This window comes from Lontra canadensis, unplaced genomic scaffold, assembly GCF_010015895.1.
Source record: "Lontra canadensis isolate GAN:19392208 unplaced genomic scaffold, GSC_riverotter_1.0 scaffold109, whole genome shotgun sequence".
Lineage (NCBI taxonomy): Eukaryota > Metazoa > Chordata > Mammalia > Carnivora > Mustelidae > Lontra > Lontra canadensis.
Genome location: NW_022631103.1, coordinates 6,326,308 through 6,352,134, shown reverse-complemented (window position 1 = coordinate 6,352,134; position 25,827 = coordinate 6,326,308). Strand labels below are relative to the sequence as shown.

At 36.9% G+C, this 25,827-nt stretch overlaps 1 protein-coding gene across 3 annotated transcripts in view; it reads left to right on the top strand.

The window, feature by feature from the left end:
* TM2D1 (TM2 domain containing 1) overlaps positions 1 to 25,827 on the top strand; it is a 47,941-nt gene that overhangs the window by 16,860 nt on the left and 5,254 nt on the right. For all 3 annotated transcript variants that reach the window (XM_032839716.1, XM_032839714.1, XM_032839715.1), the window contains 2 exons: positions 3,363 to 3,454; positions 13,256 to 13,329. In XM_032839716.1, the coding sequence (XP_032695607.1) occupies positions 3,363 to 3,454; positions 13,256 to 13,329 (166 nt within the window). The remainder of the gene's footprint in view (positions 1 to 3,362; positions 3,455 to 13,255; positions 13,330 to 25,827) is intronic.

The window sequence follows — 25,827 nt, the reverse complement described above, 5'->3', positions numbered from 1 at the left end:
CCAGCTTTTGGCTATGCTGAAATTTACTAGCAATCTTTGTTCTCTGTCAAATGGAACTTTATAGTCCACATCTTAATTTTTCTTCTACAGCATTTGGCATTTCCTTCTCTTAAAATTCTTTCCTTGACTTCAAGTATAAAACACTCTTCTATTTTTTTTTTTGATTCCTCTTTTGTTTTTTCCTTAAATCTTGATATCCCCAAGATTATATTCTTGCCCTATTCCCTTTTTTATTCATTCACTCCTTTAGCTTTTCTCACCATCTTAATGTATATTAAGGTCCCAAAGTCAATCTTTCATCTCCCTCAAACCATCTCCTCCTTTGTCTTAATGAATGGCACCTGTCCTTATCTGTTTCTTTCTTTCTTTTTTTTTTTTTTTTTAAGATTTTATTTATTTATTTGACAGACAGAGATCACAAGTAGGTAGAGAGGCAGGCAGAGAGAGAGGAGGAAGCAGGCTCCCCGCTGAGCAGAGAGCCTGATGCAGGGCTCGATCCCAGGACCCTGGGATCATGACCGGAGCCGAAGGCAGAGGCTCTAACCCACTGAGCCACCCAGGCACCCCTGTCCTAGTCAATTTCTTAAGCTGAAACTTTGGAGCCTTCTTGACTTCTTCTTTTTCCTCATCCCCCACATTTAATGTGGTTACCTCTGCCTTCTTAGTATTTCCCAATTTTGTTTACATTTCTCTCCTACTGCTACTGCCCAGTAGGTTACAGCTTGAGTTTCTACAAAGCCTACTAATTTATTGCTCTATTTCTAGTCTGGTACCCCATTCCAGGGTAGATGGGACACCACTGCCCTCAGCATAAAATGAGTATTAGATGCATTTCAGTATTAGATGCATAAACAGGATCTCTGGTCCATCTGCCGTCTCCCCCCAAGCCCCCCAAATGTCCTAATTGTGAGTGAAATGCAAAAAAACAGGATTGTAAGACTGGCATAATCAGATTTGATTTTAAAGTGGTAACTCCAGCTACCTCTCTGTTTCTTTACTTCCTTTTGCAGTAAAACTTCAGAGAGTTGTCTAATACTCCTGTTTTTCAGGTTTTTTTTTTTTTTTTTCATTCCAGGCTTTCTTAAGCCTGCTTTGTTTGGTCATTTTCCTATACCACATCATCAAAATTGCCCTCGCTGAGGTCACTACTGAACTCTTTTTGATTAAATGTAGTGGAAAATTCTCAGCCATTACTTATGTGATCTGTCAGTCGCATTTGGCACAACTGATCACTGTTCTCCTTAATACACTGTACTGTCTTCCCTTGACTTCCAGTATACCACACTCTTCTAGTTATACTTCTTCCTCACTGTTAACTCTTGCTTAGTCTCCTTTCTAGTTTATTCTCTTCTTGATCTCTTAATATTGGAGTATCTCAAGGCTCAGTGAATTTCTCTTTCTCTCTCTCTCTCTCTCTCTTTTTTTTTTTTTTTTTTTTGGTCTATACTCACATAGAAATGTCCTGGTTTAAAATACTTCCTATATGCTTGTAACTCCCTAATATATATCTCCAGCCCAGACTTCTCTCCCTAACTCTAGACTTATAAATCCAGCTGTCTTTTGTTGAACAACTCCACTTGGATATCTGATAAATATCTCAAACTCACATGTCCAACAATGAAATCCTGAACATCTTTTCTAGGTCTAGTCTACCTTCAGCCTTCCCCAACTCGGTTAATGCTAGCTTCATCCCTCTAGTTACATGGGACAAAAATCTTAGCTTTATTCTCATTCCTTTTTTCATTCCCTAAATTGGATACATCAGGAAATCCAGTTGTTATACTTTGGAACATATCCGGAATCTGATCACTTCTCAGTGGTATTTTTTTTTTTGCTAGGACTCCAGGTTAAGCCACTATTAATTTTCATCTGGATTACGGCAAGAGCCTTCAGACTCCTTTGTCCTTGTGGTAGCTCACATTTGTTCAACAAATTCATCCCTCTCAATCACTGTTAACGGGGTGGTGTGTACTTTCTACTCTGTTGGTTTGGGGCTTGGCCATGTGATTGGATTTGGCTTATGTAATGCTAGCAGGTATGAAACAAGCAGGGGCTTAAATGTGCTTGTGAGGTTTATCTTTCCTCTTGAATCATGGTGATAAGTTCTGAAAAGAACCTGTCCTGGGTAAAAGCTACACCTGCAGCCTGGGCCCTAGGAAAACTGTAAGAGGAACTGATTTTAAGGAAATAAGTAGCCTGGCTCCAAACTGACCCAAACTTTAGCCTGAAGCAGCATTTCCTGGCTGAACCCACCCTGGATAAGCTGAACCACAGCTAATTGCAGTGTGAGGCTGATTGCTTATTGTTTTAAGCCACTGAGGTTTAGAGTGGTTTGTTATACAGTATTATTGTGACAGTAGCTCATGAGTACTCCCCTACAGTCTGTTTTCAGTCTAGCAGCTAGTTGCTTTAAAATCTGAATCAGATCATATCAAAATCCTACAGTAGTTTCCCATATCCTTTAGAGTACAAACCAGTCGTTACAGCGATGTTCAGGGCCCTCCATGATTTGCCCCCTTTGCCCCTTGTCCTCTCTCTGACCTCAGCTCCCACTATTCTTCTGTTCTCTGATTCCACTCCTGCTATACTGGCCTCCTTTATAGACCTCAGACATGTCAGTCAGGTATGCTCTGCTCCCCTCAGCAGGTACTTTTGCCTAGGATGCTCCTCCCTTAGAGGTGTGGCATGCAACTAAGTCACCTCCCTCAGGTCTTTGCTTATCTATCACCTTCTCAATGATGCCTACTCTTATTACCCTATTTATATCTTATATCCCCCTCGTCTGTACCCCTGACATTCTGAATCCCCTAAATGACCTGCTCCACTTCTTTTTTTAATAGTGTTTTTGACTTTTCTTTTGTGTGTGTGTGTGTATGTATGTTTGAGATTTTATTTATTTGAGAAAGAGAGAGAGCACAAGGGGGGGTGTGGAGGGGGGCCGAGGGGCATAGGGAGAGGGAGAAGCAAATGCCCTGCTAAGTATGGAGCCAGGGCAGGGCTCAATCCTAGGGACTTGATCCCAGGACCCTGAGATCATGACCTAAGCCGAAGGCAGCTGCTTAACTGACTGAGCCACCCAGGCACCCCCTTTTACGACTTTTTAACATAATATATGATTTACTTTTAAAATGTTTATTTTTATTGCTTGTTGCCTATTGATTGAAGGCTCTTTAGGGACAGGGATCCTTATTTCTTCTGTTCATATATATATCCCAAAAACCTAGAATAGTGCCTGGCATGAAAATTAATGAATGGATCAGTGAACAAATGAATAAATAAGTGATAATTAACAGTTTTGTTTCCTAAAATGTTTGCATGTTGGAAATACATATATGTAACACTCAGGTTCTAATTTTGTACAGAAATGGCTATTCATACAAGGTGGCAGTTGCGCTGTCTCTTTTCCTTGGATGGTTGGGAGCAGATCGATTTTACCTTGGATACCCTGCCTTGGGTGAGTATGTTTCATCAAGAAAAAATCCTTGTGAAACTTGTATTTCAGGTAAATATACCTGTTCTTTCCATTTTATTATTTTTTTAAAGATTTTATTTATTAAGGAGAGAGGGAGAGAGCACAAGCAGGGGGAGGACCAGAGTGAGGGGGAAAAACAGACTCCGTGCCAAGCAGAGAGCCTGACATGGGGCTCACCAGGACCCTGACATCATGACCTAAGCCAAAATCAAGAGTTGGATGCCCAACCGATTAAACCACCCAGGCACCCTTAAATATACTGATTCTTATAGATTAAATCTTTGCATACTATTAATAGTTACAAGTTCGACATTAACTGGAGGTGAATAGTTAATCTTCTGTGAATATAGAGCTAGCTGTTAGTTCTACAGTTCAGCTTGGATAATAAATATTGACTTTTCCTGTATTTTCATCTTTATGAAAATACGTACAAAATAGTATAGGCACTTCCTTGAGGATAGTAGGCTTGAGTTGTCATTGTTAGTACTGGGCAACATGGTGGACATTTAATAAATATTTTATGAATAAATGTACATCTCTTCTTTCTAAAAATATTTGCCCTTCTATCTGAACCTCTGCCATGTTCCCTTGGGAAGAGAAGCTTTCTTTCAGGAGAAGCTTGGGTTGGAACTATGGCGACCCACAAGAGCTGGTGTGGAGCCTGCCTTTTTTTAACCTTAGCTTCCTCCCCTCCACCGACCTGTCACACACATTTCTTCTAATGTAATCTTCCCATTTACCATAGTTACTAATGCTTGTGAATTTTTACATTTGATGATTTTTACATTTGATTTGGATTTGATGATAGCTTTTGTTTAAACAATACTTTTATATGCCTGCCCTTAGTTAAGCCTTACAGCTCTCTGACTTTATCATCCACTTTAAATCTTTTTTACCAGGTAGGGAAATTGTCACCAGAGAGGTTAAGGGATTTACTCACTCCAGAGGCCTTATTTTATTCTGTGACATATTTGTTGTTATCATCTTTGTTTTATGGATAGGGAAATTGTCATGAGATTAAGAGATTTACCCAAGGACACTCTGCTAGTGACCTGAATTTGAACCCAAATTTTCTGGCTCAAGAGATCATGCTTTATTTACTACAGTACTCTGCTCCTACATTAGCCCTTTACTGAGCAAAATTTCAAGTTTCTGATGCTTTCTTTCCAGTTACTAAGGCTAATCTTAATTCTTTCCATGTTGCTACCCACCAGAGATCAAAGAAGAATCTTTATTGTGGTATTAGTAGGAAGTATGTTTCTGATAGCCTTACCTGGAACTCACAAATTTGTTCAGTTAATAGACATTTATTCTACATTTACTACCTGTTAAGTAAGTGCGTGCTCTGGGAATAATGATGAAGATCATATTTCATATTGGTTAAAAAGGAAATAAATATGTTGGTGGGTCCATTTATGATACAGCTCTTATAGAAACTTGACAAAGTGCTATGAGAGCAGAGGGACTGATTTAGTCAGCCTTGGGTTGTGAAAGAGGACTTCTTTGATGAGGTGACATTTGGACTAGGTATTGAAGGATGAGCAGATTATAGAGATTGAGGGCATTACACAGAACATTATGTGCAAAGGCACTGGGTGTGAGAGTATGTGTGCCTGCTGAGAGAATGGTAGATAGTTTAGCTTTTGGCATAGGAAGAATAATGGCAAGAGATGAAAAGTGACTGCAGAGGTAGTCTGTGGTCAGATTATAAAGGGCTTTGAGTGTCTTTTTATGGAGTTTGGACTTTACCATTTAAACATCAGAAGCCATTAACATTTTTAAGCAGAGAAGAGTCATAGACTCATTTTTCAGGAAGATTCTACTGGAGGAATTGAGGGAAATAGCTTAGAACAGAGAAGTACTGGTGACAGAGAAAGGAGGAAGGAGATTGATGCCATAGTCCTGGCCTGAGTGACAGTCCAACTCATTTTCCTGCCATATGTTAGAGTAGCTGTACCTTTCCCTATGGCGGAAAGCCATGTGATCTGCACAGAAGGCCTCAGAGTTGGTAAAATGGCAGTCCTTCAGTCTAACTCTCTTTTTAGATGATGGCTGGCTGGCTGGTTAGACAGAGAAATCAGATTCATAATGAGAAAGTAAAATGATATGGTGATGGTGAGAATACACCTGAAGCCTTTTGCCTTTATTCTCATATTTTCTTCTGTGTTCTCTTTATGAAGACAGACATGTGTGTGTGTATGTGTGTGTATGTATGTGTGTGTGTGTGTGTGTGTATATATATATAGTATACATATATATATGAAAGATTTCTAACTTTTAGAAAGTTTTGAAGAGGTTAGGAAGGGGAAACACTGTTCTTTAGAACAGTTTATTCTGTGATGATTTTAAATAATAAATCTATTTTATATATTTGGCTTAATGAGTGAGTTTTTGGTTTCCTGGGATGTGTGTCAGATGAGCTGTCACATTAATGTAAGTTAATGTGTTTGTCTTACTGCAGCACATCATAATATGTCAGCATGTATATTGTGAATTTTTCTTCCTGCAAAGTAAAACTCTCAGTAATAAAGTTCTGTATAAAGCTCTGTGTAGTGGATCTGGTTAGTGAATGTTAGTTTCCTGCCAGGAGCAGTTTTTCTCTGGCCACTGCTATTCCAATCTATTATGAGCCTCAGTCAAAGAGAACCTTTCCATGGGAGGCTGAGTGAGATTCCATAAACTTGCAAGTGCAGTTTTTAACATTCAACATTATGGTACAGCATAAAGGATTTTTGTTTGTTTTTTTTAATCATTAAATAATTTACTGTATTTTTTTAAAAAAAGATTTAAATAACTTACTGCATTTTTTTAAAAGATTTTATTTGTTTGTCAGAGAGAGAGAGAGCACAAGCAGGGGGAGTGGGAGAGGGAGAAGCAGGCTTTCTGCTGAGCGGGGAGCCCAAGGCGGGACTGGATCCCAGGACCCTGGAATCATGACCTGAGCTGAAGGCAGACGCTTAATGATGAGTCACCCAGGCATCCCAATAACTTACTGTATTATCACAACCACCTTTGGGTATTCATTAGTTCAACACATATTTTGACTGCTGGCCTAAGATAAAACTTTCTCAAGATCATTAAGTCTGTCACTTCTCATTTGTCTGCTTTCCGGCTTCTGAATTTTTGTTGCTACTGTCTTATCTTTTATTCTCTGTTCTTTTGGGTTTGTGGGCCTTAAAAATTCCTTACCATCTTTTAGTGGGGTCTTGGAGTGAGAGGAGCTAAGTAGGCATGTCAAAGTCATTATCTTTAACTAAAAATCCTCATTTCTTTTAAGCATTCAAATATTTTGATTGTATCTTACTTGCATTTAAGTAGTAATGTTAAGAATTTTGATATATCTTATTAACTAATCTAATATATAAAGTTACAATTTTTTTTAAAGTTACAATTTTTAAAAATTTTAAAATATTAAATGTTTTTAAATGAAATTTTAATTTTTAGTAAGAATTCAAGGTTAAAGATTTTGGTATTTTTTGATTAAAGTGATTACTATCATTGTAGTACTAACCTTACTATAATGTTGACTGGCATGAAAATAGTTACAGATGGACCCTAACATTCTATATTTTTTAAAAAATATTTTATTTATTTGAGAGGAAGCAAGAGAGAGCATGAGCAGAGTGGGGAGGCAGAGGGAGAAGCAGACTCCCTGCTGAGCAGGGAGCCCATTATGGAGCTCGATCCCAGGACCCTGGGATTATGACCCTAGTTGAAGGTAAATGCTTGACTGGCGGAGCCACCCAGACACTCCTATTTTTCTTATAATCTTATTTAATCTTCATGGTTATGAAAAGCAGTGGTAGCTTGTTAAAATACTTCCTTAAGAGGCGCCTGGGTAGCGTCTGCCTTTGGCTCAGGTCATGGTCCTAGGGTCCTGGGATCGAGCACCACATCGGGCTCCCTCCTCAGTGGGAAGCCTGCTTCTCCCTTTCCCACTCCTCCTGCTTGTGTTCCCTCTCTCTCTGTGTCTCTGTCAAATAAGTAAATAAAATCTTTAAAAAAAGATACCTCCTTAAAACTATTTATGATCATTGGAATTTTATAAGAACAGAATAAATAATATTAATCATGCAATATGAAACTTGCTTTTTCTAAGTAGTTTAGTGTTGAATATGATATTTCATTATATAAATTTTACTTCAGGATTAAATAAGGGAAATGTGTTGGGGGTGAGAATGAATAAAACTTGATAAGATCTAAAAATTCCTTTAAGAAAGTTTTTTTTAAATTTTTAAAACATTTAAAAATTTTTAATTAGGGGCTTGAACGCATGACCCTGAGATGAAGACCTGAGCTGGAATCAAGAGTCGGATGCTTAAACCACTGAACTGCCCAGGCTCCCCCAGAATTTTCTTTTCAGTTATTTCAAACTCCTTTTTAGCCCATGACTGTAACTTTATATATAACTTTATTTCCTTTAATTGATTTATTCCTCAGTATGCAAGTGCTACATGAACTAGAAACTTTTTTTACAATGAAACCTTATTTTTCTAATAGTATTCTTTGTATTCTTAACTGTGTTAACATCTGTGATTTTTTTTTTTATATGCAGTAGTTAGCATATTTTGCTTTGTCCATCTGTAGCATTAAAAGATTATGGATTCCCAAAGCTAATAGCTCTTTTGGATCAGGAGAGAGATACTCTTTTCATGGTGGTATTCCTTTTAAAATGTAAATACTTTCTTATTATGAGAATAACAAAGTGTTTTTAAGCCCAAATCTTAAAAATCTTTGGTTATATTCTTCTTCTTATTATTATTATTTTTTTTAGTTTGAATTTACCAGTTTAGACTGGTATATAATATCCACAGATCATGGGACAAATAAAGGGATTTATAGGTTAAACTGTTCTAAGATTTGAAAACTCTATTCTATAGGTACAGACACAAAAAGAATAGTGATAGCTAATTACCAAATCATTATAGAACACCTGTGGTTTGGCAAATAGCAACTTCAATATGCGATAATCTACATTCTCTAATACAGTCATGCAGACAGCAGTATTTGCAAGACTCAACCTGTAATAAAAGAAAAAAAACAGAGTTTTTTTAAATACCCCAAATTAATCTCTCTTCTTTTTGTTTTATATCCAAGTAAATCCTTTGATTGAATTCATGTTTTTAAAAAGTAAAGTTTAGGTTACTAAAGAATAGAGTACACTCAAAACATGAACTTTATTAATGTCATCTGGCAGCATAATCTTTTTGAAAGAATATATCTATAATAATAATGGTTCAGGGTAAAAATGGATTCTTCTTTATTAGAAGCACTTTTATTTGGAATTTTAAAACAGTTTTTAAAATTGAAAACCGATACTCCTTTTCATAGTAAGGTATTAGTAAATCATGTCTGTACAAAGAGACACTTTTTGATTTGAAAAAAAGTCAGTCTACTTTTGGTAGTTCACAAATAACCTCACTTTAAAAAAAACCTGGTATTATGCTCAAAATAATGAAATCTATAAAAATAATGGTTTGTATTGGTTTTAATAAATGCTTTTTAGAATGTATGCTACTTTGTGTTGTTCAAGTTGATCATTTTTTGCAGATAAGATCATTTACTCTTGATATAGTTTGTTTCTTCAGTAGTCAGAATGACTAGTTAGGGGAATGACACAGCACTGACTTCCAGTTGCTCACAGAAGAGAAGGGGAAGACAAATAAATAAAAATGCATAGTAAGTCATACCATGATACATGTGCAGTACTGAAAGTTAAGGGCAGGGCTGGGGAGCATCTAGAAATATTTTTAAATTCATCTTGGGGATATTAGAGAAGGCTTTTCAGGAGTTTTAAATGACTCTTAGGGGTTAGCTAGATGATTGGGAAAAGGGGGGTGGAGATGGGCAGAGGAGGAGTCAAGGCAGAGACTAGCGTAGCACATGTAAATGTAGAGATGGCCAAGGAGAATAGGAGAACACAGTGCATTAGAAGGGATCTTCGAGTAGTTTGGGAATAACCCAGCCAGAAGGAATTGGTAAGGTATGAGACTAGGTTAGAGGATTCTACTATAAAGGTTCTACTATAAAAAATGTGAATTTATAGGCACCTGGGTGGCTCAGTGGGTTAAGCCTCTGCCTTCTGCTCAGGTCATGATCCCAGGATCCTGGGATCAAGCCCCATATCAGGCTCTCTGCTCGGTGGGGGCCTGCTTCCCCCTCTCTCTCTGCCTGCCTCTATGCCTACTTGTGATCTCTCTCTCTCTGTGTTAAATAAACAAAATCTTTAAAAAAAAAGAATGTGAATTTATGTTGTCTGCATTTCTCAGTGAATAGTAATTGTAGGAATAGTAGAAACAGTGGTAGGAGTTGTAAAGACTGGGCTAACATTTTAAGTATTTAAATTAAATTAAGTATTTAAGTATTTGCCATGTGCCATGTACTATTCTGAGTTTTTACTTTTTCTCTATCTCCTTTAACCCTTAGTTTCATAAAATAGTTTTATATTTGGAAAGCTAAAACAAGTTTAAATAGCAGCATTTTATTGAGGTACAAATGATATACATTATGCATATTTTAAATGTAATTAAAAATTGTATATTTTAAATATACAAATGCATATTTTAAATGTACAGTTTGATAAGTTAGACATATGTATACACTTATGAAACAGTCCCCATAATCAAGCTAATGACCGTATCTATCACTCCCCAAAGCTTCCTCCTGCTCTTTGTAATCCCTACCTCTTGGCCCTCCTATCCTGCTCTTTCCCAAGCAAATACTCATCTGCTATCTGTCACTGTAGTTCAGTTTGCAGATTGCTAAAATATCATCTTGGATCTGTTCTATAGTTTCTTTAAATGTGTGACTTCAGGAGTAGGTGACACTCACCAAAGTTCCAAACACACATGTCATGCCCTTATCTAATATTTTATCTGAACAGGAACCTCTCCTGTTCATTTTTCTGAAGCACCCTTAAGAAGGGGTTCAGCAGGGGCACCTGGATGGCTCAGTGGGTTAAGCCTCTGCCTTCGGCTCGGGTCATGGTCTCAGGGTCCTGGAATCAAGTCCCACCTGGGCTCTCTGCTCAGAGGGGAGCCTGCTTCCCCCTCTGTCTCTCTGCCTGCCTCTCTGCCTACTTGTGATCTCTCTCTCTGTCAAATAAATACATAAAATCTTTAAAAAAAAAAAAAGAAGGGGTTCAGCAGCAGAATATCCAGATTTTAATGACTCATTATCATTTTCATTTTGAATGTTATCACATTACTTTGCCAATAAATGTACTTCTATGTCATTCTTTTAAACAGCTGCATAGTATTCTCTCTTATTAGGTATACCTTGATTTTTCTGAGATAATTCCTCTCTGTTAAACATTTAAATTGTTGCTAGTTTTTTGATAGTCATACAAGAAATATTTATCTAACTCTTACCGTCTATCAGGTACTGTTCATGGAATTAACTTGAGTACGTTAAGGACCCTGTCTTGAGGAATTTACATGGCAGAGGAAAACAGAATGAATGAACAAAGCAGCAAATGAGGCTGTTACAGATTTTTAATCAGCACCAAAAAGGCAATAAATAGGGGTGATGTGATAGGGCAAGGGGCTTTGGAGGAAGCGGCGTGCTGCTTTAGATAGGCAGGTTAGACTTCTCTGAAGAAGTAGCCCGAGAAATGAGAAGATCTATAGAATATTGTTGGAAAGGTTCATGAAAGAGCAAAGGCTCTGACATGGTTATGTTTTCTTAATAGGGTAGCAAGTAATTTAAAAAAAACTTTTTTTGAAAAACATTTTTTTTTTTTAATAGGGAGGGGGCATTGAGGAAGGAGCAGAGGGAGAGAGAGAATCTTGAGCAGGCTTAGTGCCCAGCACTTAGCTAGGTGGGGCTGAGATCATGACCTGAGCATAACCGACTGAGCCACCCATGTGCTGCAGAACCATTCTTAAAATTAATAGTGTTATAAGAAAATTGAAAAAGGCAATCTTTGTGATATTTCCAAATTTACATTAAATTGCTGTGTGAAGAGGGATACATTTCAGAAATTGAATGAATGAGTGAAGGATAGAATATACTAGTTGAGTTCATCAAGTTCCCTGGGCTACTATAATAAAATGCAACTATTGAAAAAAATAATTAAAGGAGTTGTTATATAAGATAATGGCTAAAAACTTAGAGGTCTTTAGGAAACAAAAGCTGAGACAACTTATCCATTCATTTTACAAATATCAAGCATTTACTTTGTGGCACGTGGTGTTGTAGGTACTAAGGACACAGGAGTAAATGAACCAGATGAAAGATCCTCCCCTAGTGGGACTTCCACGAGACAGGTAGAACAAATATAAAATATTAGGTAACATAACAAGTGTTTTGAAGAAAAGTGAAAGCAGAATTTTATATAATCTCTATATTATAGTTTTAAAGTAATTTCGATCATGTGTTATCTTTGTACTTACAACATTATTCTGTGATATGTCTAATAATAAAAAGTCTAATGTACTTATATATTTCAGTCTTATTTGTATACTTCCAAATTGTGTGCGGGAGGTGATCTCATCCACTCTTGTGATTTCAGCTGGCATCTGTTTGTAGTTGATACTTAGAACTACCCTTTCACGAAGAGTCTTGTTTCCTACCATTTTTATATGTCTGGAAAGCAATTAAGTTTAAATATAGAAGAGAGATTACTCATCCCACCCCCACCCCCAACCTGTCTCTTTATTTCCATCATCACGGTTGTGTTATATCGTTGTGTATGTCCTAGATTCTATGTTCTGTAATGATCTGTTCAGTACCCTAGTTCCAAGGTTGTGATGGAAGGCAGAGGTGTATACAATGCATAGAATTGTTGATTTTGATTATAGAATTAATGAACATGAGATGCTTTTTTCCTAAAAAATATGGGATAAATTTAAGATAATTAAGTGTAGGATAAAGATAATTGGGTTGCTAATAAAATTTTGCAGTTTAACTATAAGATCAAAGTTTTATCTTGGTTATTTTTTCTGTGACTTGACCATCTTTATTTGTTTGAACTTTCTAATGTAAATGTGTATGAAAATTTCAATCACATAATATGTTAAGCCTAAATAAATAAATAAGGACTAAGATATGTTCTATGGCTCTGGAGTAATGCAATTTAAAGATTTATTTCTTTAGGACTTGTAAGAAATTTTGTAAGATTATACTGAGTTTTTATTTCAGTTCATAATACTTATTTGTTAAGTGAATTAATTTTTTTTAAAAGATTTTATTTATTTGACAGAGAGAGAGAGATCACAAGTAGGCAGAGAGGCGGGCAGAGAGAGAGAGGGGAGGAAGCAAGCTCCCCGGGGAGAAGAGAGGCCGATGCGGGGCTCGATCCCAAGACCCTGAGATCATGACCTGAGCCGAAGGCAGAGGCTTTAACCCACTGAGCCACCCAGGCGCCCCAAGTGAATTAATTTTTTGTGGCTTTCTATACAGGATTTTTTTTTTTTTTAAGATTTTATTTATTTGACAGAGAGAGATCACAAGTAGGCAGAGAGGCAGGCAGAGAGAGAGGAGGAAGCAGGCTCCCTGATGAGCAGACAGCCTGATGCAGGGCTCGATTCCAGGACCCTGGGATCATGACCTGAGCCGAAGGCAGAGGCTTTAACCCACTCAACTACCCAGGCACCCCTACAGAGGGTTTTTTTTTAAACCTTTCTCATTTTCCGGTGAAGATTTGAGTTTTTAAAGTGTTAATTTTATATTCTTGATATATAAAGAGTTTGTGGTAGAGTATACCTAATGGTTTACTAGGAAATAGAAAAGTTAATATTTATAAGACTTCCAAATTTTAAGTGACTTTATCTTTTTTTTCAGGTTTGTTAAAGTTTTGCACAGTAGGGTTTTGTGGAATTGGGAGCCTAATTGATTTCATTCTTATTTCAATGCAGGTAAGTTAGTTTCAGTCTAGAAGATGAACTACTTTTCCATTCAAATATGAGTTCTCTGATCTTTTCCTGGTATATTTTAAATATATTAGAAAGCACATTTTATCTTTTAATCACACAAAAGACCCTGTGGGCGGAGTATCCCCCATGGGAACTGAAACTACCCCCTCAAGCAATAAGGACTACCCGCAGCCAGCAAGACCCCATGTGATTGACCCTCAAGACAGTGATCAACCTGATCTTTGCTGCCCTTGCTGCACTATCCACCAAACTTTGGCCCACATTTTCCTGATAAAAACCTAGAAAGGTTTTCAGCACTCTGAAGACAGTGTTTGAGACACTAGTCCACTGTCTGCCCAGTGTTTTGGCCTCACTGAAAAAAATTCTTTTTTTGATTAAAAAAAAAAATAAAAATGAAAGTAAAAAAAATTAAAAAATAAATATTTTAGAAAGCAGTTAGGAAAACTTTTCCAGTTTTTCTTTAGATTCTGCATCTAGGGGATCATAGCTGTGTTTCTAAGTAGCATTTCCCAACCTGTGTTCTACTGGTTAGTAGTTCTAAAAGACTACTGTCTTTTCATTTAAAAAAAAAAGGATTCTGTGCTGAAATACGATTTATAAATGTAAATTCAACTGAGATTTCTTTACTGGATAACTTCTGAGTATCTTTATAATTTGTATTATGAATCTTTAATATGGATTAAGATTATTTCTCAATATATTATTTCTTTTCCTGATAGTCACAGCCACATTTGTCAATTACTATAATAGGATATTGATGGGGATCTGATATTTACATATGAATATGTGGAGGCAGAAACAATATTTTCTTTCTTTTTTTTTTTTTTTAAATGGACAGGCACTCTATATCAGTGTTTCTTTGTTGTAAATTATAGAAACTGAAATCCAGCTAGCTTAAGACAGAAAGAAAAAAGGACTGTCTGGGCATTCTGTAGAAAATCTAGGAGTGGGGCTGGCCTTGGGTATGACCAAATCCATATAACCAAATGATGTATTCAGGAACTCTCCTGATACCTCTCTCTGCTTCTCTGTGGTAACCTCATCTTTTCCTGCTGCAGTGGTACGAAGGCCGGCATAGCGTGTTGAAGTGCTGTCCTTTAGCATTTAAAAGTGCCACCAGATGTTTGACGCACTGAACTGATGGTGGTTAACTTATGAAGATTCTTAAATTAGAGAGGGGGATGAATTTACCACAACAAATGTCACAAAGCAGCATTTCAGTAAGCATTTATGGAGCACCTCATGTCTCCAGCAAGAGTGTCAGTATGTATATAGATCATCATCAGTTTTGGTCTTCTTTCTCATACAATATTTCCCCTCCTCAATTCTGTCTGCTTGATGTTAATCCTTATGTTTTAAAAGAAAGTCAAAATCCAGGAGATTCGGGTAGCATACTGTGAGGAGGGTACCATACTGTGAGGAGGAGGCAGCATATGGACCAATAAGATACCAGAATTAAACAAGGAAAATATTTGGTTTTAAAGTTGGAATTTTCCTGTCTTTATTCATAAACATATGCCTAACCAAATATCCTGCCTTCTCTGACTGGGGGACAGGCAAGCAGGCATGAAGAGGCTAAGGTACTTGTGCACATATGCTTGGAAATGGATTTCTCACTATAAATGAGGATCCGAGGAATTTCATGTATTATTGGGATTCTTTAAGATATCCAGAATTTAATGTCTTTGAAACCCATTTACCTAATATTTTCACAGTAGGTTCTTTCTTCCATGATGTCATCACTTTATATAAAGGTTTACTTCTATCAAATTATAGTGCTTATTTGATTCAACGACTGCTTTCTGGTACACGAATGCCTGAACTTTTGAGAACAAATCATTCTTTTCTTAAAGATCTCGAACTGAACCTATTGCATTAAGAAATACTTAGGCAGAATTAGAGTATTTGAATTTCTGCAGTTAATTTCCCTAATTAAGACATTTCAACAGGTATGGCCACGTTAGGTTTAGACTGCTTTTAGATTAGGGAAAAAATAAATTTTTCAAATGTAGTCAAATAAGAGGTGTAATCTTGCTTTATACATCATTTAATCTACTTTAACTTGTGATGTTGACTACTTTAGTTTTTAAGAATTATTTTTTTGGCAAATAAAATGTTTTTAATATAAGTATCATAAACTGTGTCAATGTTTTTGTACCAAGTATATTTTTTCCAACATCATAAACCTTTTACATTTGTCCATCTTTTTGTTTATTCTTCTTTCTCATTTTCTCCATCCTGTTTTTTCTTTTTCTTTTTGCTATTAAATATTGTTCCCCAGTGAATAGCAATGTTTTTCTATTGGGCTCTGATCCCAGAAACATATCGTGCATGAACTCAAGACCTATAAAAACATACTTTGTTTCACAGTATTTATAATAAAAATCCAGGAAAATCCTCTTTAAAAATTAGGTCTAGTCATTTCATCTTTGAACCAAAGTAATATAAAACATAATGCACATATTACTAAAGTAACCTTTATATGTCACTATATTTACTGAAAATACTTTAATGAATATCTATTTGTCAATAAACTTTTGAAGTTTCTTCTTTTTTTTATGTTCTTAAAAAGTATAGAAATGGCAGTGTGAATTAATAGTATAAAATAATACATAGAATTAGTTCAGCCCTTTTGTACATTCAGCAAAAATCTAAATCAGTGATATGTATGTAGCATACAGTCTTTCAGTTATAGGTAACTGTTGTGCATAATCACTGTATTTGTAGTTACTCATAAGGCAGTACTGAAGATTTTAAAACAAACATTCATTCTTTGTGCTTATATGTGTGTGTGTGTGTTATGATGGATTGATTAGACATTTAATTTTTTTTATCAGAAAGATAGGAGAATATTTTTATTCCATTTAAACTTCTCACTCACAATCTGGACTTTTTTTTTTTTTTTTTTTTTTTAAGATTTTATTTATTTGACAGAGAGAGAGGGAACACAAGCAGGGGGAGTGGGAAAGGGAGAAGCAGGTTTCCTGCCGAGCAGGGAGCCCGTTGTGGGGCTCGATGTCGGCCTCGATCCCAGCACCCTGAAAGCATGACCGGAGCCAAAGGCAGATGCTTAATGACTGAGCCATCCAGGTGCACTGGATGTTTTTAACTATCCCAAAATCACTAATACGGTATCTGCCAAACAAAAAGAAAGGAAAGTTTCCTCCGTTGTATGGGAATAAGATGGCCACAAATCAAAAAGATGAAGATGGGTGGAGGGAAAATGGAAATATGAATTGGAATGTAGAAAGTTGTTGGAAGTATGTCAGGGTACTTTGCGACAATTTAAAAACATTCTATGCATCATGGAAGAAATTGCTTTCATTTTTATTCCTATTAATGTTACAGAGTAGATCTCCTTAAGGGACTAATAACAGTATAAGCAGTAGAAATTCATAGAAGCAGCATAATTCCAAGACATTAATGAATTAAAATTTATAAAATATCTCATTAGTTTGATATTTAATATAGATAATTTTTTAGCACTGAATTATATAGTGCTTCTGTGTTTTTTTTTAACTTTAGACACCAGGTCTGACTTCTCACACATAAATTTCTGTAGAAAAAAAATTTCTTACTATAGCACTGGTAGTATGCTAAACATAGTGTATACGATCGAAAATTTGGGCAGATTTGAACTGAATGCAATATATCTTGTGAAAAGTGTAGCCTTGTACCCATAACAGGGAAGATGAGAAGCTAAAAAAAAGGTAGTTTTTAAAAGTGCTTGCTTTTTCTTTAGGACCTTGAAGTTCTACATTTCCTAGTATCACTTGAGAAGTAATGAATAAAATAAAAGATATGATAAACTATAAATAGTAGGTTTTAGGGGCATCTGGATAGCTCAGTCGGTTAAGCCTCTGCATTTAGCTCAGGTCTTGATCTCAGGGTCCTGGGATCTAGCCCCGAGTCGGGCTCTCTGCTCAGCAGGGAGCCTGCTTCCCCCTCTCTCTCTGCCTGTCTCTCTGCCTACTTGTGTTCTCTCTCACTGTCAAATAAAATAAAAAAAAATAGTAGGTTTTATGCCATCAATGAAAATGGGTTTAGGGAGACCTATCAGGTATAATAAGTTGAGGTTCTGCCCTAGAGGAACTTACAATCTATCCGCAAAGTGTTGTGATAATAAGATTCCATTTATTATCAGAAATAAAATGTTTCCTTGGGAACTGCTGGCTTAAAATAAAAATAAAAATGGGTTATCTTGATTTTTATCTTGTTTAAATTCTTTGAATTTTACTAAAAATTTTAGAAGCCTAGGCTTTTCAGTCTAGAGCATGAGCAAGGCTCAAGTTGTAGGTTCACTTCTGTGTAAGCTAGTTTGTTTTTTCCAAAACATAGCCTGTTCCCTTGCTCTGTGAATACATATGCTATTGATCAAAGGAAGGACTAAATCTGTATTCACCCTCAATCAGTTACCAGTACTAGAAGAATTGATCTAAGTCCTTGATAGTTCACAAGATGTACGATAGCAATATATAAAAACCAGTAGACATTTTAGATATCAAATCTTTCAAATAGTCCTCTGTATTACTTATTTAATCCTGGTGTGATTAGTTGGGGAAATAAACTGGATAACTAAAGAGACCGATAATTTGTGTAGCCTTTGCTCTGTTATGTGATCTTAATTAGGTAGATTTCACTTAGTTCACTTTTCTTTCCCCTTTTTTTTTTTTTAAGATTTTATTTATTTATTTGAGAGGGAGACAGTGAAAGAGAGCATGAGAGAGGAGAAGCAGACTCCCCGTGGAGCTGGGAGCCCGCAGCAGGACTCGATCCTGGTACTCTGGGGTCATGACCTGAGCCGAAGGCAGTTGCTTAACCAACTCAGCCACCCAGGCACCCCTCGCTTAGTTCACTTTTCTTGTGGGCAGATATTTATTCAGTGAATTAAAGGAATGTTCAAAAAACAGAGTATCTTAAACTGGTTTTGAAACTAATCCCAAAGCTTGGTTTTCTTCAGGAGATACCATGTATGAATCTTACTCATTTCTTTTTTTCTTATTTTTTTATTTTTTAATTAACATATAATGTATTATTAGCCCTGGGGGTACAGGTCTGTGAATCGCCAGGTTTACACACTTCATAGCACATACCTACCCCAATGTCCATAACCCCACCCCTCTCTCCCTCCCTCTTCCCCCCAGCAGCCCTCAGTTTGTTTTGTGAGATTAAGAGTCTCTTATGGTTTGTCTCCCTCCTGATCCCACCTTGTTTCATTTATTCTTTTCCTACCCCCAAAACCTCCCACGTTGCCTCTCAACTTCCTCATATCAGGGAGATTATATGATAATTGTCTTTCTCTGATTGACTTACTTGGCTAAGCATAATACCCTCTAGTTCCACATCCACGCAAGTGGCAGATTTCATTTCTTTTGATGGCTGCAAATCTTATTCGTTTATTAAGGAATGATGTTTATATTGGTTATTTAGGATTAATACTAACCAGGTTTTGAATCAAATGAAGTCAGGGGTCTGCATATATAACTTCTGCCACTTTGTAGGAATTTTGGTGTTTAATTTAAATGTGACTAATAGGAGGGTTTTAATGGCCTCAAATTAAAATTAACCACACAGAGAAGTCAACTTTGAACACAAAAATGTAGTTTGACTTTTAAAAGAATATATATATTTTTGGGAGAACTGGGATGGACACAGGTTGCATCATTGTCCTCTAATTGCAGACAGTTGAGTCACTTTACTTTTTTCACCAGGTTAATAGGTCTTTAGGAGACGATTTAATCTTGCCAGTGTTAGTATTTGGATTCTTCATAAGGAGAAACTCATAAGTAGATTAGATTACATAAAAGGGTGCATTGATAGAGATATATAAAGTATTCTTATTTTTTCTTTTCCTCAATTCATTCATAACATTTTAAATTTGCAAGATAATATGAGTTACCTAAGCCTGTATGACTTCAGTGACAATGCAAAGACGTTAATGAAGGAGCATAGATAGCTATTGTTAAAGGTTAGGTATTAAAGTACTTACTAGGGGTGTCTGGGTGGCTCAGTGGGTTAAAGCCCTGCCTTCGGCTCAGGTCATGATCCCAGGGTCCTCGGATCCAGCCCTGCATTGGTCTCTCTGCTCAGCAGGGAGCCTACTTCCTCCTTTCTCTGCCTGCCTCTCCGCCTACTTGTGATCTCTGTCAAATAAAGAAATTTTTAAAAAATCTTAAAAAAAAAAAAAATAAAGTACTTACTAGTAACCACATTTTTTCTTTAATTAATTTATTAAATGTTACTAAAATATGTTCAAGCAAAAATACGTTTTCCACTAACAAAATCAAAGGTTTATAAAATTGCAAAAAAACCCACTACAATATTAATAAAGTTTACATAAAGTAAGCTCTCTTCTAGTGTGGTAAAAAAAAAAAAGAATATATATATATATATATATAATTTGTTATTTTATCCTTTTTTAAATATACAGTTCAGTAGCATTAATGACATTGAAAATGTTACACAACTGTCACCACGATCTATTTCCAAAATTTTTTTTTTTTTTTAAAGATTTTATTTATTTATTTGACAGACAGAGATCACAAGTAGGCATAGAGGCAGGCAGAGAGAGAGGAGGAAGCAGGCTCCCCGCTGAGCAGAGAGCCCGATGCAGGGCTCGATCCCAGGACCCTGGGATCATGACCTGAGCTGAAGGCAGAGGCTTTAACCCACTGAGCCACCCAGGTGCCCTCCAAAATTTTTTCATCACCGCAAACAGAAACTCTGTACCCACTAAGCAATAACTCCCCATTTCCCACACCTCCCAGTCCCTGGTATCCTCTGATCTGTTCTCTGTCTCTGAATTTGCCTATTCTAGATATTTCATATAAATAGAATTATATTTTTGTCCTTTTATGTTAGACTTATTTCATTTTAAATAATGTGTTCAAGGTTCATTGATACTGTGGCATGTATTAGAACTTCTTTCCCTTTTATGGCCAAAGAGTATTCCGTTGTATGTATATACCACATTTTGTTTATCTGTCCATCTGTTGATGGACACTTGGATTGTTTCCATGTTCGGGCTATTGTGAATCATTCTGCTATGAATATTTGTGTATATGTATCTATTTAAAACCCCTGCTAAGTTCTTTTGGGTATATACTTAGGAGAACAGAAAGCTTTTTTAAAAAATATTTTATTTACTTATTTGAGCAAGAGAGTGACAGAGGGAGAGGAGAAGCAGGCTCCCCACTGAGCAGGGAAACCCATGTGGGGCTCGATCCTAGGAACCTGGGATCATGACCTGAGCTGAAAGCAGCTGCTTAATTGACTGAGCCACCCAGGCCTGCAAGATAAACTTTCATATACAGCTAATTGAAGAGAATATCATCATGACCTTAGATTAGTTAAGTCTTTTTAAACAGACTTAAAATGTAAATCATAAAGAAAAAAAAAATTAGTGAATTTGATTACCTTAAAATTAAGAAATTCTATTTTTAAAAAGATACTATAAGCATAGACCAACTTATCACTGAACAGACTGAATAAAAGTTTACTAGTAACAAGAATTGATATGTGGAATATACAAATAATTTCTGCTAATCAACCAGAAACGATAGATCCTAATAGTTAAATGAGTATAGTAAACTAATAGGTGATTCATAGACTCACCCAAATAACTAATATGTAAATAAATACCTCTGGGCATTTACTCTGAAAAAAATTATACTGCTGTCTACAAGGGGTTATGTGCAAAGATTTTGTCCGTTACAGCCTGTTAGTGTAGCAGGAAGTTAGAATCAACCTAGATTTATACACTAATAGGAGAATGGATGCATCCTCTAACACTTGGCTGCAATTAGAAGCACTTGCCTAGATGAACATATACTACATGGAAATGTCTTAAAATTATATCATGCTGTGAGAGTAGTTTAAAACTGAACAAGGTCCACAACAATAATATTTGGATAAATTAAAAATATATATTCAGGAGCTCCTGGGTGGCTCAGTGAGGTAAGCCTCTGCCTTCGGCTCAGGTCATGATCTCAGGGTCCTGGGATCGAGTTCCGCATCAGGCTCTCTTCTCAGCGGGGAATCTGCTTCCTCCTCTCTCTCTGCCTGTCTCTCTGCCTACTTATGATCTCTCTCTCTGTCAAAAAAAAAAAAAAAAATCTATCTATCTACGTATAAATAGATAGATATTCAAAGAACATGTTTTTAAAAAAATAAATGTATCCAGCTCATATACCAAATTAAGTGTATGGTCATTATTTGTGTGGGTAGGTGGTGAGTGGGGATTGTAGAAAATTAGAATGGGACATCAGAGGTAATAAAAAAAGGGAATTTGGTGACCATTTCTTAACATTCTTAACTTTAATGTGTATTCCTAAATTTGCTGGTTTATTCTTTTTGCTATAGACTTTGCAGCCATAGAGGAACTTACCTCTTAAACAATTCAAGATTTTTTTATATTTAAGCTGCAAATAAAATTTCATGGTAAAGAGAATCAGAGACAAATTAAAGAAGAATTTAAATTCCACCCAGTGCCTCCAGACCACCACCATTTCCATAGGAGAGAAAGTGTGGTAGTACAAAAGATACCCATGTTAAATCCTAGGAACCTGGGAATATTATCTTATTTGAAAACGGGGTCTTTGCAGATGTGATTAAGTTAGGGATCCTGATGCGAAGAGGCCAACCTGGATTATCCAGGTGGGCCCTAAATCCAATAATAAATGTCCTTATAGGAGACAGAAGAGGAAAAGATTGACAGAGCAAAGAAGGCATTGTGAAGACAAAGAGATTGGAGTGATATGGCCATAAGCTACAGAATGCCAAAGACTACTTACTGCTGTCAAAGGCTAGAAGAGTTTTAGAACAGAGTCTCCCCTGAGAGTCTCTGTAGGATACGGGGCTGTTGCAGATAACCTTGATTTTAGACTTCTGGCCTTAGGTCTGTAAGAGAGTAAATTTCTACTGTTTTAAGCCACTACGTTTTTTGGTAACTTGCTATAGTAGCCAACAGGAAACTAATATAGAGGGATCTGATGTTGCTTTCTTGTGGTTTTAAGACTTCTCACACAAAAGACCTTGATGCTGATTGTATAAAACAGCTTCCTACAGTTTAAGTGGCCTTTCTGTTTCCCCTTTTGGAAGGTGAAGACCTGTAGCAACCTCTTGGTCCATGAATTGGATCCACAGATTTTGGAAATCTGCCCCAGTTTATCAGATGGAAATACTTCATGCGGTAGAATTTGGCTTCAGGCTATTTCTTCCGCAGAGAAACCAACTTGTAATTTTAGGTTCCATACTCTTATTGTCAATGAACAAATGGACATAGGCATATTTAACTGAGTAAAAAATTTCTTAGCATGGGGTATTTTTAAAGACTTATACTTTCACAATTAATAATTTAATAATATACACATAATAAAGGAATTTATAATGGGCATATGTACATAAGTCTATATGAGATGCTTAAAAACAAATTTTTTTTTTTTTAAGATTTTATTTATTTGTCAGAGAGAGAGGGAGAGAGAGCGAGCACAGGCAGACAGAATGGCAGGCAGAGGCAGAGGGAGAAGCAGGCTCCCTGCAGAGCAAGGAGCCCGATGCGGGACTCGATCCCAGGACGCTGGGATCATGACCTGAGCCGAAGGCAGCTGCTTAACCAACTGAGCCACCCAGGCGTCCCTAAAAACAATTTTTTAAGAAAAATTTTGGTCAGGGAATATGGATTTGAATAATTGAACATTTTACGACAGATAGTTTTCTTAAACATCAAGTAGGATGAACAATTTCTTCTTCTTCTTCCTCTTTTTTTTTTTTTTTTTATTTGACAGACAGAGATCACAAGTAGGCAGAGAGGCAGGCAGAGAGAAAGAGAGGAGGAAGCATGTTCCCCGAAGAGCATAGAGCCCGATATGGGGCTCGATCCCAGGATCCTGGGATCATGACCTGAGCCGAAGGCAGAGGCTTTAACCCACTGAGCCACCCAGGCGCCCCAACAATTTCTTCTTTGATGGGATAGTTCATAGAAATACCCAGTAGATGTGTTTACATTTAAATGTCATAGTCAGGGGCGCCTGGGTGGCTCAGTGGGTTAAAGCCTCTGCCTTCGGCTCAGGTCATGGTCCCAGGGTCCTGGGATCGAGCCCCGCGTCGGGCTCTATGCTCAGCGGGGAGCCTGCTTCCTCCTCTCTGCCTGCCTCTCCCCCTACTTGTGATCTCTGCCTGTCAAATAAATAAATAAAAAATCTAAAAAAAAAAAATGTCATAGTCATACAAGATATAGAACTTTTAAAAGTACCATATAGATCAGATTATTTTATATATATATATATATAGCTCACATATATATAGATTATATATATAGATTATTATATATATCAGATTATTTTATATATATATATATATATATACACACACACACACACACACACATCAGATATAGATTATTTTATTCCTCTTCATATGGGATACAAAAACCTGAGATCCAGAGAGGCTCCCTTCTCCAGCTAGTTATTGACAGCTTTCTCTTCCAGTTCTCCTTTCCTCTAGAGCTTTCCCACAGTGACTGAATTTGGTTGTCTTGGAGGCAGCTGTTCAAATTGTTTTAGCAAAGAATAGCAACAAGAGCTGTGCTTTGGTGATCTGGCAGTAGTGTAGAGGGGACACTGAAAACTAGTGCATTATCAGGTGTTTTTGGCCATAGATAACAGAAACCTCAATTTAAATTTGCTTTTTTTCTTTTTTAAGATTTTTCTATATTTATTTGACAGAGAGAAAGACAGTGAGAGAGGGAACACAAGCAGGGAGAGTGGGAGAGGAAGAAGCAGGCTTCCCACTGAGCAGGGAACCCAATGTAGAGCTCGATCCCAGGACCCTGGGATCATGACCCTAGCCAAAGACAGTACTTAACGACTGAGCCATCCAGGTGCTCCTAAATTTGCTTTAATAATATGGTAGTTTACTATATCATACCAAGAATCTAGAGATAAGGTAGTTTTAAGATTTGTTAATTTAGAGCTAAAAGACATTATGGACCCTCCCTCCCATTCTCTTCCCTTGCTTCCCTCCTATTTCTCCCTCTCCTTCCTTCTTTCTCTTTGCCATCTTCACATCCTTTGGTTTGGATCACTTCATTATATAGTGACTTTCAGAGGCAGAAAGAATCCATTCCCTGCCCCTCCTCCCCACCCGACATACACATACCTTCTTAAGGGCAAATATGCCAACAGTGAACTTACATCATTGGTTGTTGGCCAGAATTAGATTCTGTGCCCAGGCAGAACCAGTCTCTGGAAGGAGGAGTGGAATTCCTTTGCTAGAATTGGTGTTGAGGAGCCACAATCACACAGTTTGAGGGGAGGGAATGGTATGAAAATGTCTAAGTTAGATACAGAGTTGGATCATGTATTCCCAGGTAATGAAACTGTATCCTTTGGGGCTATCTTCTCTACAGAACAGAGGGAACAAAACAAAAACACAAAAACAACACCTTGTTAATTTTCTGCATGTTAACTACTAACTTTACAAGATTGTAAAACATGTGGGTCCTAATTGGTTTTTAGTTAGTTTTACATTTCCCAAGAGAGGCAAGTGAGCCTCAGGTAGGTTTATTAGAATTGCATGACATGAAAAGGTCACCTAATCATTTATTTTCTGTATTTCCAACCTTGAATATTTTTTTTCAACAAGAGTAAGTGTGGTTGTTAGGGGAGATGGCAAAGGAAAAAAAGAGAATGGGACAAAAAGCCTGGTTCCAAACTATGCACATATTTCTAATTAGGCAGTGTTTTTTTGCCATATGATTTGATTTGTTTCTACAGGCTGGCTTTACTTTTTCTTTTTTTTCTTTTATGTTTTTTGAAGATTTATTTATTTCAGAGAAAGAATGAGAGAGAGAGCATGAGCTGGGGAAGGAACAGAGAGAGAGAGAGAGAAGCAGACTCCCTGCTGAGCAGGGAGCCTAATGCGGGATGTGTCCTAGGATCATGACCTGAGCCAAAGGCAGACGCTTAACCGACTGAGCCACCCAGGCGCCCCATGGGCTTTACTTTTTCTTTGTTCCCCTCGTACAGTCTCAAAACATGGTGTGACTCGTAGTCACTCATTGTTCTCCTTTTCATCTTAATGCTGAGAGTAGTTTCCTTTGGGACCTTGACCATTGAAGAGGTTTTAATAAATTTCTTTTTTTTTTCTTCACTTTTTAAAAAAAGATTTATTTGAGAGTGAAAGAGCAGGGAGCGGGGAGCAGAGGGAGAGGGAGGGAAAGAATTTCAAGCCAACTCCAGCTGAGCATGGAGCCTGACATGGGGATTGATCCCATGACTCTGAGATCAGGACCAGAGCCACAATCAAGAGTTGGATATTTAACCCACTGACCTGCCCAGGTGCCCCAAGGTTTTATTAAATTCTTAAATAACATTCATAAATGTCAAACCAAATTAGTTTCATCTTTGGCAAATAAGTCAAAGTGCATAACAGTACCCAGCATGGTATTTAGCACAAAAGTGCTTTGTGTTATTTGAATAT